This window comes from Cheilinus undulatus, linkage group 10 (assembly GCF_018320785.1).
Source record: "Cheilinus undulatus linkage group 10, ASM1832078v1, whole genome shotgun sequence".
Classification (NCBI taxonomy): domain Eukaryota; kingdom Metazoa; phylum Chordata; class Actinopteri; order Labriformes; family Labridae; genus Cheilinus; species Cheilinus undulatus.
In genome coordinates, this window is record NC_054874.1 from 46,559,956 (window position 1) to 46,580,564 (window position 20,609).

At 41.1% G+C, this 20,609-nt stretch overlaps 1 protein-coding gene across 1 annotated transcript in view; it reads right to left on the reverse strand.

Annotated features, from left to right (window-relative positions):
• The window catches only part of glra1 (glycine receptor, alpha 1), a 239,053-nt gene that overhangs the window by 36,283 nt on the left and 182,161 nt on the right, over positions 1-20,609 (reverse strand). Inside the window, exons 9-10 of the mRNA XM_041797891.1 lie at positions 18,933-19,147; positions 3,278-3,424 (exon numbers count right to left, since the gene is read on the reverse strand). Of these exons, the coding sequence (XP_041653825.1) occupies positions 3,278-3,424; positions 18,933-19,147 (362 nt within the window). The remainder of the gene's footprint in view (positions 1-3,277; positions 3,425-18,932; positions 19,148-20,609) is intronic.

Consider the following 20,609-nt stretch of genomic DNA (forward strand, 5'->3'; position numbering starts at 1 on the left):
TTTATCAGACAGGTTCTGTTTATGGGATTTCTGGATTCAACAGGTCTGGAAGAAATCCGGCCTGGGTGTGGGTAGTAAAACTAGACTGCAAGTGCAACAAATATGCAAATAAATAAATAAAGGAATCGGGAAGGGGGAAAATCCTTTTTCCAGCACTGTAATTCTCTCTTACAGAATTTATGTTGTTTATGTGTTGGGGTTTACATGTTTATATTTCCTTTTTCTGTAGTGCTTTAAGGCTGCTCTGTCCATTTTGACTTGATGGGATAGTATACAGGTTTTTTGGAGTGGGGTTGCAATGTGCCTTTATTTCACGGTTGTCCATCTTTTATATGTGGAAGATTTGTTTTGTTTCTTATATACATGTATATATTTTATACATCAATGTGCTGAGTGAGACTTTTATTTTCATAAAGTAATTTGATACCTTAAGGAAGGGGCAGGATAAGATAAGCTTTTTTCATTCTGACCCTTCTCCAACACTTCATACGTGCTTTTCTAAATGCAGCATGTGTGAGTCATTGACTGCTGAGGTTATGCTGCTCTTCTTTTGAATTATTTTTTTCTTTTGGATATGTTGGAGATAGATAAAGATCAAATCAAGGTACTTATCAAAAATAAATGTAATACTGTGTGTACAGCTTTTATGGTCTTCTGTGTGTGTGAATGATTTCTGTCTGTGGGTTTTGTGTGAGTACCTGCAGACTTAATGCAATACACCAAGGCTGCCAGCTAAAGAAGCCTGATTGTTATACAGCCTTGAAGAAGAAGTCAACCAATCAGTGAGGAACACCTGCCAACCTGCACCCACCATAAGTCTGATAATCTATCAGCCTGGCACAGCTTCGCCTAAAGCCAGGTGTACACTGTGTGATTTTCTGCAGAATCAGGCATGAATTTGGAATTGCACGACTCACTTTGAAGCCTGATCCTGCGTCATTTGTCGTGCAGAATATAGGGGGACATGGCAGCCTACAACAGCCTGACCAGCTGCTGCTGACTGGTCGGATGGATTTTTGGCATTTTTGACATTTTGGTTGTGCCTCTGCACACCCTCTCACAGTATGAGCAGAGCCCCCAACTATGGGGTAATTTTTCTTTGTAAGCTGTTGGACAGCTTTGGAAATCAGGAATATTTGAGCATGATATAGGCATACATGTGGACCTCCACCTGCCACAATATTTGTTATTATCTAGCTGCTAGTTGTGTTTGCTGGCGTTGTCGTCTATGTGAGAGGCAGAGATGGAAGAGCAGTGATTTGAGGCATGAAAAAGATCCAACTTTAACCTCCATGAGAGACTTCTTAACATTTTTTATTTGTCACAGTCCATCCGGACTTCACGTGCACAGTGTGAGCACATGAACCGTGCATGATAGTTGTGCATCATAACTATTCAGCCGTACAGCGTGAGCTGGTGTTTCCTCATGACTGTTATAGAATCGGTTTGATTTTTCACAGTGTACAATCGGCTCAATAATGGCCACACAGTACATGATTTTTAAGCCAAACTTTAGGCCAGATTTGCCCCCTTAACGCTCAATGCAAATGATTATTCGTCCAAATAACCCCCAGCTGTGTGGTGTCAAAATGATGACTTCACTCTTTTCTACTCTGCTGAAGCCTCCTTTATTTTCATACTTAAAGGAAGCATAAATGAGCCTTAAAAAGACTCAGAAACCTTCCCTTAATCAGCATTGTTCTCTTCTATCAAACTGAGCTGCAGTTATCTCCAGCATGCTGCAAACATACCCTCACTCCCTAAAAGAACAGCAGTGGAATAAATGGTACTTGTGCTTCTAAGTTTCTTTTTCTCATTTACATTATGCACATTTGCACATTTAAAAAACTCCTTTGGGCATGGACAAACATTCATTTGAAGAATTAGATTCCTACAAAAAGAGGCTGCACATGCAGCATGAAGGACAGAAAAAGACTCACTGAAGGCGTTTAAATCAGCAGAGACATGAGCAGATTCTCCATTTTGACTGAAAATGAGCGGCCTGCGTGTCAACAGACTCATGACTCATCAGTTGTGGGTTAATCCGTGTTTGAGGGGAAATACTGAGAGGCAAAAATACATCAAAACAGTTGTTCCTTCTTAAATATCTTCTGCTTAAGCAGCCCCTAAATTAAGATATGAGGAAAAGAACACGGCATCATAACTAAGCACGCTGCCTGAAACATGACACCGATCTCCTGTGTTTATTTGTGTCTCTTATGTTCAGGGTTTACGATTTTTCTGCAAAGTAAAGACATCAGAAAAGATGCTTATTTGAGGGTTTGAATGCTACTTGTTGACACGCAGGCTGAAATGAAAATCAAGCTGTGACACAGAGGTTACACAGCTTCCTTGCACCAGAGACAACCGCTGGGTTTCTCTGACTCCACAGGAATGCTCTTTACTGTGTTGGACACTAGGAAGCATCATTTGTATATTCAGAAGAAGCGGAAACCACGAAAGTGACTTTTATGACGTCTACTTGCAGAGATTTTGACTTTTAAATACTACTGTGTTAAAAATGAAATAGGGATCATGCCACAGGGACTAACAACAAGACTCAGCTGAACATAAACAGCCCTAAATGATGCTTTTCTACAAACAAAACTTTCTGTTTTTCCTCCTCTTCAAGCCAAACTGTGAATCCATAATGAGCCTCGTCTGTGTTTGCTCTGCGGCTCGGCTTTAAATCCGCTCATCGCTCCTCCTATGAAAGTTTGATGCCGTGTGCTTCTGTCTCGTGATGAGCTAATAACAAACACAGTGAATTTTTCAGAAGGCCTGAGGACAGAGGAGGGCTGGGAATTCTATCCAGCTATGCAGTTTTGTTGTTTATGATGGTAAATGTTACCTAAAGGGGCCAAAACAATCTAAAACTTTTAAGGAGGCCAGTTCTCTCCCCTTTAAAACGACACATTAGTGATTCCAAGCTATTTGTTTCTCTCTGTTTTTGGTCGTTGGAGACATAAAGAAGTCTGGGAGAAATGGAAGCACTATTGGTCCTGCTTTTCAAGAGCTAAGGGACGCAGTGTAGAATGTGTAAAATGCTGGATGAGTAGCATTGAAGATATTGAGTGAGGAGTTTGGGGAAGAAATTTTACAAAAGCTCAGCATCAAACTCCATCTCACTTTATTTTTCAGAGCTAAGAGCTTTGTAACATCTACGTCCGGAAACCAGCTCCCTAATTCAACCAAACAAAATCAAAACTTGTGAAAGAACATGCAAAGGGATGTAAATGTAAATGTCTGAATGTATCAGGTACGAGACAGTGTTTACCTTCATGTGTCGTCGCCTCCGTCTGAAGCGCAGCAGCTCCTTGTGTTGGCGGGCGATGAAGTTGACGGCGGCGTACTCCAGCAGAGCCGAGAACACGAACAGCAGGCACACGGCCATCCAGATGTCGATGGCTTTTACGTACGACACCTGAGGATGAGGAAGAGAAAGGAGATATGAAGATCCGAGTTTCAGGTAGAAGTACCTACACGCCTGCATAGTGGTAAAAGTAGAGTGGTGGGTCAAGACTAAATATAGATGTAGATATCCCTAAACCCAGCCAAGCCCTCATTACCAACCCCCACTAGTCAGCCATGCAGACTGATGGGCAGCAAAGAGCCAGGACACCACCAGGCTTGTCCAGTGGGAACCATCCTTCACTGATATTTCGCTCAGTCAGTCCAAAAACACCTCCAGAAGGCTAACAATGCTGATACTACCTACCCTAACAACACTCACTATTCCTAGCAGCAAGAGGGTGCAAAGAGTACATAGAAAGACAGAGAAAGGAGCGAGTAAGATATTAATAAGAGGAAGGGGAAAGCTGAGCAAGGGTGTGGAGCCTGGGGTTAGCACTCTCTGCCTGACTGGGCTTGAGGCTCTACCTCCCCCTACTCCCTGATTTTCACAAGTGAAGAGAGAAAAGACAGAAGAACCAGAGTCGAAGGGCATTTGATAGCCTTTATTTTGGTCCCTTATTGGGTTTGTTAAATGTTGCTTCTAAAAATGTTGTGTTGAACTGGTATTTCGGCACATAATCCAGGTTAAAGAAATATTGTGTCTTCTGCAGAAGTGCATGTTGCAGGTGAATCTAGATTTCAATCAATTGCTCGTCCTTTTGTTGTGAATCATTAATGATCCAGCATGAATACTTTTTAATATTTAGTCAGTCTTTTGCAATATGGGTATATGCAATATAGAGTAGTTATTTGTTTTCATTGGTGTGTGCTGCTCCATGTTTTTGTGGATTTTGTGTTTATATGTGCATGGCTGATGCCAACTGTTCTTATTTATTTTCATTGTTATTACTATCATGATGGCAGCTGGATATGTGCAGCACTTGGAGTCATAGAAAAGTGTTTCCAGTTTAAGTGTATCTTCTAGTATTTTATTGCATTGCGTGGTATTGTATGGTATCCTATGATAGTGTATCCTATTGTTTTGCATCTCATTGTATAGCACAGTATGGTATAGTATCCTATTGCGTTGTATTGCATCAGATCACATTGCATGGCAAAGTTATCATTTTGTATTGTATCCTACTACATCTCATTGTATTGAATCACAATGCTTCACTTAACATCTCTATAACCATTCTTTGCAAACTGTCCCTGGTCTCCCATCTCTTTAAGTTATGACACTGCTGACCTTGCTGCAAACCCCCTACATCCCTAACCTGACACGCCAGATGGATTTGTTTCCCACATCCATCTGGAAAACCTCCCATAGATGGCATTTGGGAAAGGACAGAGCCTTTGAAAAAAAAACTCAGAGGGTGATTGGAAAAATGTTCTGTCTGTCACATCTTTATGGGCCAATCAGAGCAACAAAACACGTGACGCTGTAGCCCTAAACCGAGGTGCTACCGAGTAATAAACTCCATAAAGAGCTTCATAACGGGAACCATGGTGACTGTAGACATGTCAGTGCACGACTTTTGTCGTTTTTGAAAAGAAAACGACTCACTGCTGTTCTTTGTTCTTCTTTTAACCAAGAAATGTCGTCAAGTTCTGATAAAACTGGCGCTCTGCACTGGCCTATTCTCACTGCTTGCTTACGTCACAACTCTGCTGTGCCCAAAAGTACTGCCCATTGATGCTGATTGGTCCTGTCACTTTCTAAGCGCCCAAACAGTTCAGATGGGAGCTTTGTAAGATGGATTTGCCAGTGAGAAACACGTAAACGGGTGATTCCATCTGCTTTGCTACTACATCCCACTTCTACTGGATGAACCCTAACTTTAAATAAATAAATCTGCATAACTAAAGTTTCTCTCATTTCATACATTTCCTCGAAATTCCTCCCAGGGAATTTTTCATTCTGTAAAATAAACTATTCTCTGACTGGCAGACCACAGCACTTATTTGGTCTCAAACTAGTGCAAACTATCTCACAGGATTTCCTTCCAAATCCACCTGCATCTCCCAGCCTTAAACCCCCTGTAACCTGCTTTTATTGTGTCTCCTTAAAAAACCTATCCCCTTTGAATCTAAACGACTGCACTCGCTTCATGGTTAAAGACAGATAATCCCTTGAAGCAATCTTGAAATATCACATTCACAAGCAGGTGATAAACACATCCCAATAAGACTGTCCTTTGACCTATGACCTCAAAAATCTAGTGAGTATATCCTTGAGGCAAAGTGAGCATTGGTGCTAAGTTTGATGATAATCCTCCAGAGTGTAATTGAGTTATTGTGCTCAAAAGAAAGGCCCTGACATAAAACTCAGAGTATTAGATTCCTCATAGTATCCTCAACTTTTGTCTTAAACACATTTTCCACTCATTGCTTTGTAATTTTTTTGTGTTGCTTGGATAAAAGTAAGTGAAATCTTCAAATTAATATTTAAAACTCTTTATGCTAGAAAATGTGTGTAAAAGAAATTCAGATCAAACAAGATTATAGACGTTTCTTAGCCTTTCATTAAAATGGAAATGTGTAAAATCAAAGTGGTGATAAATGAGTTTGCCGAGGGCGAAAGAAACGATTCATTTTAATGGATGATTGAATAATTTGGCTGTACAGAGTTTGTCTTTATTACTTTTGAAGTTGGAAATGTATATAATAAGTGTGAAAATTGGTCTTTAACTTTTTAATGAAATGCATAAAAACATGAATCTGTGTTGACTGAAGAAAGTCTGTGAAGCTTTTTCGGGGTCTCCTCTGTCAGGGACAGAAGTCGTTTAGTCTGTGAGGATGTGGATCAGGAAAAGAGAGCATGCACGCTTATCAAATTCAACAGAACTCTTTGTTCAATCACAGTGTTTCATCCGTGGTCCTTCTGCAAACGCCATACAACTCTGCACGAGATTAACTGGAGCACATTTCAAACAAACCACTTTCCACATGTTGCACAGTGATGAAAATACACGTGCTTCATTGTTGAGATCTCACCTTTACCACTTTTCAAATAAAAACGTCTTTATATGAGAGGCAAGGGCAAACAGTTTCATTGAACACTGCAGAAAAAAAGTAAAATATGCAGCAAGGACAGAAGAAAGACTCACTCCAGGTGTTTGAATTAGTGAGAGGATTCAGCAGATCCACACTATTTGTCGGGGAATCATCGGCCTGCAGACTCATGACTCATCAGTTGTGGGTTAATCCGTGTTTGAGGGGAAATACTGAGAGGAGAAAGTACATCAAAACAGTGTTTCCTCTTGGGTATAAGTAGCCCTGAGTGTGACTCATCATGTTCAGGACGAGTGCCGCTGCGGTTAAGCTGCACAAGGAGGTGAAACCACGGATGTGGTGGGGAACACCCGGGTATTAATGAGCCGACATGACCAGTGCACAAATGCATGGATCTGTTCCAGAAACACTTAGATGCAAGGCAGATTTATTTATGCAGCATCTATCATGCACAACAGCAACCCCAAAAAAGCTTTAAAAAACTAAAGACAGAATTATTTAAAACAATGAAATAAAGAGTAGTCATTATAATCCATTACAAAAGGACTCTGACTAATAAGCTTCACTAAACTAGTGAGCCTTACCTTAGATTTAAAGCAGTTTTAGTTCTGCAGACAATTTTTTCTACAGCTGAGAAGCAAATACACCATGCTTGCTTAATCTCTATTGGGGGGACTGTGAGTAAAACTGACGTCAGCTGACCTAAGGAGCCTGGGAAGCCTGACCTGTTTTATGATTTATGGATGAAAAAGAGAATCACTGACATTGATTCTCAGACGTACTGCTAGCCATTTGTTCTGTTTTTATCTGAAGCACTGCTGGGCTCCCCTGGAAAAGAGGCCTCGGTCACAGCAGGTCCTTCCTGCTAAAATAAAAGGATGAATAAATAAATACTTAACTGTTGTAAAATGTTGATCCCAGCAACGTTTTTGATGTGTTAAAAAGCTGCTTTTGTTTTTGAGCTGATGTGACCTCTAAAGTTAAGGTTTTTTTAATCACTGGACCCAAAAACAGTGACTTTAGTTTTTCCTCATTCAGCTTTACAAGGTTTTGAGACATTCACTTACTCATTTATTTAATGCAGTGTCCTTAGGAATGCTTTAGACTGAGATGATTTGGACATCCATTATGTATAATTGCATGTCATCTGCATACAGGTGGTATATCTGAATTTCTAGTAGCCTCTGCTTTGGAGATGAAATGATAGAAATCCAAGGCCTTGTCCTCACGGAAACAAAAATGAATATTTCCTTTTTGTTTTGAAGAAGTTTTCTGTAAACACGGGATTGTTTCAGGAAATGTCTGCGCAAGCATGGAACCACTGAAAACAACTGAAAACACTGTAGTATATATGCCAAGCCTGTATGTGGTGCTGTAATGCTGCCATGGAAATGCACCAAAAGAGAGAAAAAGATCACAGAAAACTGCCACAAACTTTCATCTGGTTGTCCTTCTGGTGGTTCTCCACAGTGGATTTGAGAACATCTGATGTCTGCTGTCCTCGGTGGTGGTAAAGGAGCATCAGATTTTACTGTAAAAGCCAAAATAAGCTCAGTAGCTTCTGCAGCACGAACACAACCCTGTAAGCTGCCATTGTTGTTTGGGTTCGACTCATGCATGTGGCGTAGGTTGGCTACGCTATGTATGATGTAATCATTTCAGGAAAGATGAGGTTGGCTGTCCACACGGAGACGAAAAGGTAAGCGTTAACAGATTTGTTCGCTCTGGGACCCGGTTTCAAAAAGTAGTGTTAACGGCCTCCCAAAACACTGTTTCCGTGTGGATGAAACACCAATATGACACAAAACTTTTGCTTATACTTCTGGATTCATCTCCATGTGGCCTGTAAAGCCACATTATGTAATAACACCGCATTATGTAATAACCCTAACCACAGGACTTACTGTGGGCTCCAAGGTATGCCCTACCCAACTACCTTGCCCTAACTAACCACTTAGTGACTTATGCCTAAACCTAACCCGCCTTCGGGGCTCTAGACTAAACACCTACCCTACTACCTTGCCCTAACCCTAGTGGCTAAGAAAATGTGGCGTTATTACAGGATGGATGGAAAATGTATTACATTATTACATAATGCAGCGTTATTACATAATGCAGTGCTACAGGGCCTAAGGACTGACTCTTGTGGAACCCCACATACTGACTGGAGACGCTGTAATTTAAAAGAAACAAAGGTTGTGTTCAAACTCACACACTCATTCCCTACTCCCTATTTCTCATGGACAAAAGTATTCAGCCCTGCATTTGCAGCTCTAACAGCCTGCACTCTTCTTGGAAGGCTTTCCTTAAGAGTTTTTCTGTTGGAATTTCTTCCCATTCATTCTGTAGAGCCAGGGATCTCTGTGGGCCAGTCGAGTTTGGACACATCAAACTTGTCAAACCATGTCTTTACAGTCCTTGCTTTGTGCATTTGAGCACAGTTGTGTTGGAAGAGAAAAGGGTCTTCCCCAAACTGTTGCCACCAAGCTGGAAGGATAGCATTGTACGTAATGTCTTGGTCTGCTGAAGCATTAAGATTGGCCTTCACTGGAGATAAGGGGTCTAGCCCAAACCCTGAAAAACAGCCCCATACAGTTATCCCTCCTCCACCAAACTTCACAGTTGGAACAATGCAGTCAGGCAGGTAACATTCTCCCAGCATCCACCAAACAGTGACTGCCAAACAGAGAATCCACAGAACATGTTTCCGGGAACTCTTCAGCTGTGCAATCAGCAGAGCATTGGCGACTTTGACGCACCTTGTGATTTTGCATGGTCTTCTGTTTCCTGGCTGAGTTGCTGTTGCTCCTAAAGTTTCTATTAACCCTTAAAGCTCACAGCTATTTTTTTCACCATCATGTCTCGTCTGGACTTTTTGTCTTAAAAAGCTTGTAAAACATCAACCCTGTGGTGCACAGTCAAGCTCAATACATCCTCTTTTTCAGGACAACCCGGGCTTTAAGAATATATCTACTACAGTAATGTCACTTGAATTTTGAAAAAGTTAAAGGACTCTAAACTCAAAAGAAAAAACAAATGGGGATTTGAAACTCAAAGATTTTTACTGATAACACACAGTAAACAACAGTGACTAAGCATTTTCTTCGCACAGATTTGTTCTCCCATCTCTTGGGGACAAAACAGTGAAAAAAAAAATCTGTGACTAAAGGTCTTCAAAATATATTCATATATACAAAAAGTCCATACGCTTTTTTGCAGTCAAATTCATTTGTGCTATTCCTTTAAGCAGTAGAGATGGAACATCTTGCTATTGGAGGACAGCCCCTCCCACAATGCACTGCATGTAAACATTGCCTTCAACAAACATGGCGCTACCCACCAAAAAAAGCCAACGTACATGAACGAAAATGGATTAAAAATGGACAAAAAGACGCTTATTATCTGATCTAATGCTGTGGATTTAATCTTTAAAGACCCCAAAAAGTCACTGAAGTTCCGGCTCGCTAGAACAGCGTCCTTAGAGGCTACGGAGACAACAAGGGTAGCAAACGAACGGTAAAATTGTCAGCTTTTAGAAGTGTCTATGACGTATGGTTCAAAAGTTATCAGTGTTTGAATAAACTGTGTCACTTCTTGTTATTTACGGCATCCATCACTGTACCACACCTGAAGTCACTGAGCTCTTCAGAATGACCCATATTGTATCAGGTGTGGCCAAACACTTTTGTCCACATAGTGAATGACAGGAAGAGCATCACTGAAAACCGTTATAAGAGCAGTCTAGGTACTGGGGTTTGACCTGAATGCATACTGGAAAATGTTACAGTATTTATGTACTGAAAAAAGGATGACTTGTCTGCAGACAGTTTTCTCAGTGTTTTGCCAATAACAGATTTGAAACTGCCCTGCAGTTATTCAGCACATGCCTTCAGTTATCTAATAGGGGTAAAAATTCAGCATCAGTATCTGTACAAAAAAGGATTAATATTGAATGATTTTTACCAGTTTCCTAACTATCTTAGTTTAAAATTCTGGTGTCGTGACAGCCCTATAACCGCAGAGACAGACAGCCGGGTAGAAAAAAAAGCAACAACAAAGAGCAGCGCACAGAGGCGCTTGTACATCAGCAGCTAAAGAGTGTGCAGTGATGTTAGACGGACAGAGTAAGGACTGTCCGGATAATAAGGGCTAAATGAAGTCTGGTTGGATCATTGTCTGATTGCTATCTATCCGCCAAGCACCATTATTCAAGTGTATTCACCCCAGCCTGTCATTACAACTCTCCATCTCTGCACGCAATTACAGCTGGAGCCTGAGAGGGAGATCCCTGTTCGTCTGTCACAGAGAGAAAAACCCACAATCAGCCGTTTCAAACCCAATTATACTTCGACTTTAGATCACTTTCACAAACACACAACGCTTATCGCAGCCGCCCGGCCTTGTTGTAATTCCTGCTCATTTTGTGCCGAGTGTGATGCTTATGAAAACATTTATCTTTTACCAATGCCCGACTGATTCAACCCCCCCGAGCTGCCGAGAACCGCTGAGGCCTAAACGGTCAACTGGTTCACTTGGTTTGATGGTCATCCAGGCAGAGAGAGAAAGAGGGATGGAAAGAAGAGAGAGAACAAAGGGAACAGACATTACTCCCATTTTAAATAAAACATGATTGTTTGAGGGAAAAAGGATTATTCAAGGACATAAGGAAGCCACAGCACTTTGTCTTTATGTGAAAGTTAAGGAATTATTCATGTCTTGTTGAATCTGGCCTTATTTTACATACTTTCATGTCTTATGAGTAATATGTAGAGAAAGTTTGGGAGATTTCTTCAGCCTGCAGCAGACAGATGGACTGTGATGCCTGCAATGTGATTTCTGCTGGCAACTGCACCCAATCAAAGTCACTCTTTATGTTTACATGATGTTAAAAATGTGGATTTGTTGGACTGGACTTCTAAATCACAAACATGTCAGTCCAAATGAAACTGCACAGAGTGGAATTTCTCAAAGTCTGCAAAAGAAAGAAACTTTCTCTTCAATGCTTTTACTTTAATTTGGCTATACTGGTCAAGACATGGGCTGCATGGCGGTGTAGGGGTAGGTGCTGTTAGCAAGAAGGTTCCTGGTGCACCTCCTAGTCAGCCTCTTTCTGTGCAGAGTTTGCAGGTTTTCCCCATGCATGAGTGCTCTCTGGGCCTCTTCCTCCCACCACCAAAAATATGCTCGTTAGCTTAATTTGGCTGTAGGTGTGAATGTGAGAGTGCCTGGTTCTCTGTCTCTGTGTGTCAGCCCTCTCGCCCAATGACAGCTGGGATAGGCTCCGGCCCCCCCACGACCCCCAACGGGGTAAGCAGTATAGAAAATGGATGGATGGATGCCAACACATTCTGAGCATGCTCCACAGTTCCCACACTAGGCTTTGGTCAAGAAATCAATGAAAAGGAAGATGATTGTATCAGTATGGCAAGCCTGTTTCTGGACAAAAGAGGGGACACTTAATGTTGGGACATACTGTAAAACTGTCAATGCTTCCACTGTTGGACAGATAGTTTGGGCCTCGCTAACTCATACATTGATTATTTGGTTTGTGATATAGAAGGTAAACCAGAAGAATGCACAATAGTAACCAGTTAAAAAGAGGAATATAACTCCTGATTGGTAGAGTCCGAAACAAACGGATTCTTCCTCATTGCTTGTATTCCGGAACAATCCTAGTTGTCCTATTAAATGGACTAACTGAGCTACAACTGATCATGTATGAGGGCTGATAAGCAAAGAATGGATTATAACTCGCTCAGCCTGCTTCCGCTGCAACTGCAAACCAGCAGTGGATGGATAGATTATGACAGCTACTAATTCCAAACTTGTGAGCACCATTCACACTCTGGGTCCACTCTATGTCAAGGTCTAATTCTAAATTCATACAGGCCTAATGATACTCGGGTGTACACAACGTTAAGCTGCCCATCTTTGTATTGTTTAGTCATGTTTTGTCTCTCAATGTGAAAAGAAGCTACGCATCTGCACTTTTAGAGGCTCTGTCCACAGCTGCTAGCACCCATCACCTCAATGTCTCACTTACAAAGGCTGAATTCTGTTTTCCTTGGAAGTGTCAATCACATTTTTGGTAACTAGCTCAGTGCACTCTGTTTTTTTTTCTTCTGTTTAAGAAAATATCACTGTGGCACTGTTTCAAAAGCGGAACTGTTTTTGTTTTAGATGGAGTTTATGCTACTGAATAAGGCAGCACCCTGGAACCTTTAAGGGGAAACTGAAGTTTCACCCTTATTCTTATGTTGGTGCTCCTCCAGAATGTTATGGTGTCGTTGCTGCTGTAAATTGCACCAAGTCTCTAATTAAAGTTCCTTAAACCGTGACCAGGAGTGTGTGCATTCTTGAGCAAAGGTTTTAAACCGAGACCACAGTGAACACGAGGTCAAAAAACAGTTAGCATGTATGGACTGAAGATGTGGGACTACAGGGGTTTTACTGAAAATGAGCACTGACTGCACAGAGCAGTAGGTACCTGTGGACATAGGCCCTTACACTGCACAGAACTGACCTCTCATGCTGATAGAGATCACTTAGTTCCTTATAAAGACGATGAGCTATGAGCGATGCAGAGCAGTGGAACAGGGCAACGGTGGAAAAAGACACTTGCTACCTTGTTATGCACAACTCTGGGTTGTCTCCACACATGTGGATGAAGTGTTGAGCTGCAGACTAACCCTGGGTTATATAATAACAGTAATACCAAAGTTATGCTCAACAGACTTGATTTACAGAGACTTTTCCAATCAGTCAGGTATGATTGATTTCCTGATCAGTGGAAAATTTGTGCATGAAATCTCTGATAATCTGAACAGTTTATACTATGATCGAACTGTGCTGGTGTTTGTGAATTAGATCCCTATTGCAATTAGGTTTATTCAGATTGAAAGGGGTCATGGTTTTTTTTATAGGACTGATTTTTTTTAATAGCACTGATGGTGAGATGGACTCGTTGTCAAGGGAAAAGGAGTGAAATAAAATATAAATGTCATGTCTGCAGAACAGAATGACTTTCAGCAGGTTACAGAAAATTTGCACGTTTACATTGCTAAAACAGAGCTCTGCATCATCAGTTTATTATTTTCTTTGAAATGAAATGTCTAAATTGTCCCTTCTTGCCCAGAAAAACTTAATTTTGCACAACTAACACAAATGACGTCCTTCTGTGAAAGCTCTATGAAAGGCTTTCTGGGAAAGTCAACCACTAAGTGAAGTAAATGAAACAGACGGAAGGAGGGCAGATTACCAAACTGTTGGACACAATGTATCTAGACAGTTTATTTACCGGGGCACTCTGTGTTTTATTGGTAATTCGTGACTTTCCAAAGGATGTCTAAGAACAGAAAATAGGCCTTCATCACTGTGTTTGGATTGAGATGTTGTTACTTAAATTTATGTTAAAGCACATGAGTTTTTGTGCATGTAAACATGATAAAAAAAGGGAAGTCTGATTCTGGTTATGAGCTTAAACAAACCCAGACTGAGTAACCACGATGAGTCCTGTAGATTCTGAGCTCACGCTTCACAGGATAATGTTCAGAGAAGAAGAAGAGCACAGCGGAGAAAGTAGCAGCCAGTGAGCCGGAGACTGAGCTCTGACTGGACCAGCGGTCAGCTGAATGGCCGGCTAACAGGCTGACTGGTTTGGTGACCGGTCGGCTGTTTGGAAGCATGAATAAAAGAACGAGCGGCTCCATGAAGTGATAAATGACTGCTGATTAAATACTGCATCATTGTACAGAACACCAATTACTAAGAGGATAATCTCTATAAATGCCGTTCGAACATAAATGCCAGACTAAACCACAGAACCTTCATAAATTCACTTCACTTTCTCTCTGGAGTTCAAGCCCTGCAGTGTTTCTCTGAAGTTGGGAAATTAACCTTTTGAATGCAGCGAACGATTGGGTTTATTTAATCTGATCATGATTCATTCATAAAGGCTATTACCAGCTCTGTAGTATTTCCCCTGCCTCTCTCATTGACAGGCAGGCAAACTTCCAAAGAACTTCCTGCTTTGATGGAAAAATTTCACAAGCAAGTCAGGAATTTTCAGGATAGAGTACCCTTAAATTGAAATTGTATTCCTGCATTTGTAAAAAGGCTTTTATTCTGGTGAATTTATAAAAAACAATGGGAACAATTGTGCAATTAGCTGCAGCTCTAAAGCTGGACAACTGTGCATTAGATAAACTGCTCATATAAAAGGATTAGCTTCCTTTCCACCATTTCTGTTGACAAATTGTCAAACAAAACTCCCACACTTTTAGATTTTGATGAGTTGGTGGAAGGAGAAGTGGCATCAATGTGTAGCAGCGGTTAAAAACGAGATATTTTCAATTGAGAGAGCAGTACAACAACAAAAAAAAAAAAAACACTGACACTAAAAAGAAAATCAAAAGCCTTTTGGTGGACACAGGCCCTTAAACTAGTTGTCAAATCCCAGCCAGTGTGCCCTGACATGACTTTAATGTGGAGTTGATTTGAAAAGATGAGACAGACAGATGGACCAGAGTTTTTTTTAAACTAAAGCCCATTCAGACCTAAGATTTGCGATGCAAAAAGACTGCTTTAGAACATCACTGGTGACAGTTGCGACTGTCTAATCCAAGCCGTATTGGCTCAAATCAGGCGATCTGATGATGGTGCCAGACAGCTGGTTTAGGAACATTAATAGGAAATGGAAATCTTATTTTGAAAGGCTACAAATGCCAGCAAATATTTGTTCAGATTAGGAATATTCATATTAATTCTGTGGAAGTTGGAAATGATTAAATCTGTCTTTCTTTTCTTCGGCTTGTAAAAACTCCAGTCTCTTCCATCAACTGCACACATTAGCAGGACATGCAGCGCTATACTTGCTAATACATAAGAAATTCAAGGCTGCAGGCACAGCCCTGACATGACTGAGCTAGCAAAGTATTTTTGTATGCCACCCTAGGATAGTGGAAACATTGGGAACAACCAATGAGAGCAAACAGGCCGGGTAGTGTCACAGCCAGATCATATGTACTTTCACCGCTCACAACCATAAACACAACTTTAACTTAATTTCAGCCAGGATTTTATCCTGAGTCTTTCCCTTATATTATGATTTTTGCTTCACCTGTAACACACACCAGGACAGCCTGTTGTGGAGAGACAGCAACACGGTATCGACAGGCATCCGTGTTTTGTTTTGTTTTCTGAAGTCACGTGATCACGCGAGGTCGAAGGCAGGTCGGCAGGTGTGTGGTCTCCAGTGATCTGACAGTCTGGCTGAGTCGTCTAATGTGTGCGTTCAGAGGATTAAAGATAAAAAATCTTTGGAAATTGTCCTGAAGTCTGTGGTCACCCACAGTTTAAAAATCGTTCTAGATTTAAAAAATCGTCTAGTGTGTGGCCGGCCTTAGGCAAAAAAAATAAATGCTTGGACTAAAACTAGACTAAAGTGTTTTGAGCCTTTGTCAACTAAAACTAGACTAAAACTAAAAAGGCTTAAAATGCCTAAAATGTGACTAAAACTGAAAATTCATTTCATTTAGAGACTAAAACTAAGACTAAAATTAAAAATTGTTGCCAAAATTAACACTGCTGTCCTTGTAGAGACAGATTAATGTACATTAATACCAGAAATAAATCACTTTAAATTAAGTGGCTGTGAGAGTCATTGCAAAGGAAATGAAGCATCATCTTCTTTGGTCACAGCGGTGTGAACTGATAATCTTTTAGAAAATTGCAGAGCGGTCTGTTGCAAGCAGTCGTGAGCTGTGACTTGTCTCGCCATGATTCTTCAGTCTGAATTGGGCGTAAAACTAAGGATGGGCATGGTCAAACGGTTAAATTTATTCATCAAATTATCCAGCGTGAGATTTACAAGTCCGCTAAACTAATTACCTATCATTTTATAAACACAGACTTGAAATCCCAGTCCATAATGCCCTTTAAAACTATAATGAACCTCCCGCCACTAGAGGCCGCTGTAGCTTCAGTGAATGGCCACTGCCTTCCCGTCTGACACTTCACAGGACATAAATATGAGAAGCTCAGCGGTAGCTTAGCGGTTAGCATGTAGTAGTAACAGTGTGGAAAGACAACTTTTTAAAGTAATAAATGGAAATAAAGTGGTTTGTAGGCTGTTGAAGGCTGAACTCAACAGAAGTGAGAGGCCACGTATCAAATCACGATATTAATCCGCAAGGAGGAACGAAGGCTGGTGGAGCTAGCTGCTAATGTTAGCCATGCATCCTTACTGAAAACACTGCGCTGCATCAAATGTTTTACAGTCATGAGTACACAGGTAGCTGTTAGTTTAGTTCATGCATTCAGAACATTGTGATAAGGATTTTGTGCTGTCTATGGGGGTTTGAATGGTGGCTTATTCGTGGCTTATTGCACAGCAGCCTGCAGCTTTACTGTGTGAACGTGGTGTGAATGGTTGTAAAGGAGTACGTGTGGTCTGTGGTGTGAAAAGTGTGCATGCATTGTAGTTAGCAGTGAATATTTCCCAGGTCCCAGGTCCTTTCCCAGGACCTTTTGGTGCTGGACTCCTGCAGGTTGAGATATTTCAGTCTGACCTTGGCATCAGCTGCTTTTAACTTTGAAACATGCAAAGAAGACAAACATCCTTTAGAGCAGGTGAACTCTATTTAGACGTCTTTAAGGGACTTAAACCAACCTTTACAGGGAGTGTTTTTCTGCAGCACTATGAGTAACAGTCTGCTTTCCCTTGATTTGTTTATACAATGTGTCTACCTGGATCTAAAGGTGTTTTTCTGCTAAGTTAACCGCTGTTAGCATGCTGTGCGCCAACATTAACATCATGTGCTCTGTGCTCTCCTCCTCCTCTTCCTCTCCTCGCTCTCCTGACATGTTGCAGCCCAACCTTGTGGCATGTGAAAAGAACCGTGTGTCAGATGTGTGTGTCTGCTATCAATCACACACACACACTCTCAAAGAGAGAGTGAGGGAGAGAGAGAGCAGTATGGCCACCTAAGCTCAGCTGTGCTGTGTGATCATTATTGTGACAGCTGAACTGCACAGGAATCACGGTTCACTTGTTCAATTTTTAGAGCGCATGAAGCACCTAAAGTCAACAAACTCTGTGTGTGTGTGGAGGATTAGAGCTTCCCTGGACATAATTATACAATCCTACAGGCTCACGCAAAATCAGACCCTTTTTTTTCTTCTTTAATCTGAAAATCCCTCACAGGAAAAGATCACTCTCTTTTTTCAAAGTTATTTTTTCCTCCCCTTTGAACTGCCACTGTTAAACATCTCTTTTTATTCCGCTCTGCCCACACTTTTCTCTCTCATCCCTCCATCTTTAGCCCTCTTTTCATGCCACTCTATCGCTCAATGAAAACATGCTTTCCTTTCTCTTTTCTGGTGCTTTTTTATCCATGGCATCCTTCCTTCTTCTGTTATACAATTATATCTTCCTTTTATATTCTCACAGCCTATTTTAAGCATTACATTTTCTGCATAACTATCACTATTATAAGAAAGTTATTTCCCAAAACATTAAAAGGAGTTTAAAATGGTAAAATTGGCAGAAAAGTTGATGAAATGGGATTTTTAAAGTAGCAAAAATGGGTAAAGAGTGGCAAAAAGGACAAAAAATGGCAAAAACAGGCATAAAGATTGGGTAAAGGGGTCAACATGGGTAGATATTATTAATAAGTGGTAGAAATGGGTGGAAAATGAGGGAAAATGGGGAAAAAGTGTGAAAAATCGGTTTAAACTAGCAGAACTGGGTTAACTGAGGCAGAAAAATAGGCTTAAAATGGGTTACGCAGGCAAAAATGAGAGAACAAACAGTGAAACATGGTTTGAATGAGCAAAAATGTTTGTACAATCGTTGAAAAAGGGTGGGAAAAATTGGAACAACGGGTCAACAGAGGTATTAAATGTGAAAAGTTGCAAGAATTGATTGGGAAGTGGCAAAAACAAGCAGAAAAACGGTGGAAAGGGTCTAGAAGTGACAAAGTGACTTGAAAGTTGAAGAAATTGGCAGAAAATATGGGGAAATTGGATCAACAAGTGGCAGAAATGGGTTCAAAGTGGAAAAACGGTTGGGAAATGTGGGAAAATGGGAAAAAAGTGGGAAAAATTTGTTTCAACTGGCAGAAATGGGTTAACTGGACAGAAAAATAGGCACAAAGGGAGCAAAATGGGTTATGCTGGCAAAAATGAGCAGCACAAATAGTGAAACGTGGTTAAAATGGGCAAAAATGGTTGTGAAATTGGGAAAACGGATTAAAAGTAGTAATAATGGGTCAACAGGGGCAATAAAAGGTGGAAAGTTGCAAGAATTGGTTTGGAAGTGGGAAAAACAAGCAGAAAAAAATGGTGGAAAGGGTTTAAGAGTGGCAAAATGGCTAAAAAATTGAAGAGATATTGGGTAGAATCCTGTCACATGATTTTTTCATTTCAAACACAATTTGAATGTTTTCGAACTACAAAAATAGCTTCAGTGATGCTTTGTTCATAAAAACAGCTGGTAGTGAAAGGTGCGTTTGATTCGTCCTTACCTTGGGCAGGGAGGCTCTGGAACCGGAGCTCTGTGTGGTCATGGTCAGCACGGTTGTGATGCCCAGACCCACCCGGGCGGGCGCGGCGTCCATGTTGATCCAGAAGGAAACCCAGGACAGGATGACGATGAGCAGAGAGGGGATGTACATCTGAATCAGGTAGTAACCCATCTGACGCTCCAGGTGGAAACGAGCCTCGATACAGGTGAATTTACCTGGAGAGGGAGGAGGGGGGATTTATAAAATGAAATTCAGGTTATTGAACCCAATATATGCAGACAAATGGAGGTACAGTATTATGATGTAAGGTTTGTGAAGTTCCACCCTCCAACACCTTGAGCCAATCACATTTCTAGAAGCTCATGATGCATTTGGAACTCTAGCTCATAGATCTTTGCAGAAAAGCTCAGAAACGTTGATTTTCCTGCAGTTTTAAAGAGTTCCCCCGGTTGCATGCTTCTAAAAAGGTCAACCAATGTGCATGGCGTAAAGCCATGTGAGGTATTCTTTGATTTACTGGTGTGGCCACATACTTTTGTCCACATGAGTTGCTGTAAATTTCCTAAATGATGCCGTAACAGAGCCGAACCAGTAGCTTCCTCCTGATTATGAATTCTGGGCCTGAAGTCACAAAAATAATGAAAACTGTGCAGTGAGGAAAACCTCCCATTTTTCCATTTGCTTTAAAAATGTATCAGAAGAGTTGCACCGTCCATCGAGGTTATTATTCTGTAATGAGACAGCAGCTTCAAAGACGTTTAGCGCTCAGTTCGATATTCATGCAGCCAATCATTTTGTCTCGTCCTGTTTTCCACACTCAATGCCTCATTTTAAAATGAGCGAATTTGCAGCTCCTCAGTTTGATTCCAGGAAACAGGAATGATAATGGTGCAGGATGTTTAAACTCTACTTAAGAGTGAAATGTTCTTTTGTCAGTTTGCCTGAGGCGATGTTCCATTAACGCTGAATTCTCCATTATCTCCCTCTGAACAGCAGCTTTATCTAAACACCGACACTGTCTCGTCTCCTGGAAAAAAAAAGAAAACAGGTGGAAAGGATGAGACAGAGGGCTGAATTAAAGGAGTGATTCACAAAGACAAGGAGCGAGGGAGGAGGAGAAGGCGAAGGAGGGATCAGAGGGGGGACGAGTCGTTGGACTGGCAGTGAAAACGAGGATAAGCCGCAGAGGAAATGAAGACAGAGATGACAGCTCGGAGACAAAACGTCATCTTCCCTCAGCGCTCACGCTAAGCCAAAGTGTAAATCATGAGCGGAAAATCAGAGGGACACAAATGCTCGACTTTGCTGAATATCAAATGAAACCAAACATGTTTAATATTTGAAAACAAACGCAGGGGGTGTTTGGGGATTTACTCTGACAGTCACTTGTTGAATGAGAGAGAATGAAGGTGGATCAGAGGAGCAGGAAGCCTCCTTCATAAAACAGAATTATCCTGGTGCTGCTGGTGAATTATTGAAGACACTGAGCAAAATTATTGAGTTTCTTTCATTCAAACTGCTGGAAAGAATTTTGCTTTTGAAATAAAATCAGAAAACCTTGACAGAAAAACCCAAAACACCCAGAGTTTGATGCAAATGCATGATCTTTGATTCGATGTTCTGGCCCTGGTGATTGTCTTTTTGCAGATTTCACCATCTCCTGGTGATCTGATCGCT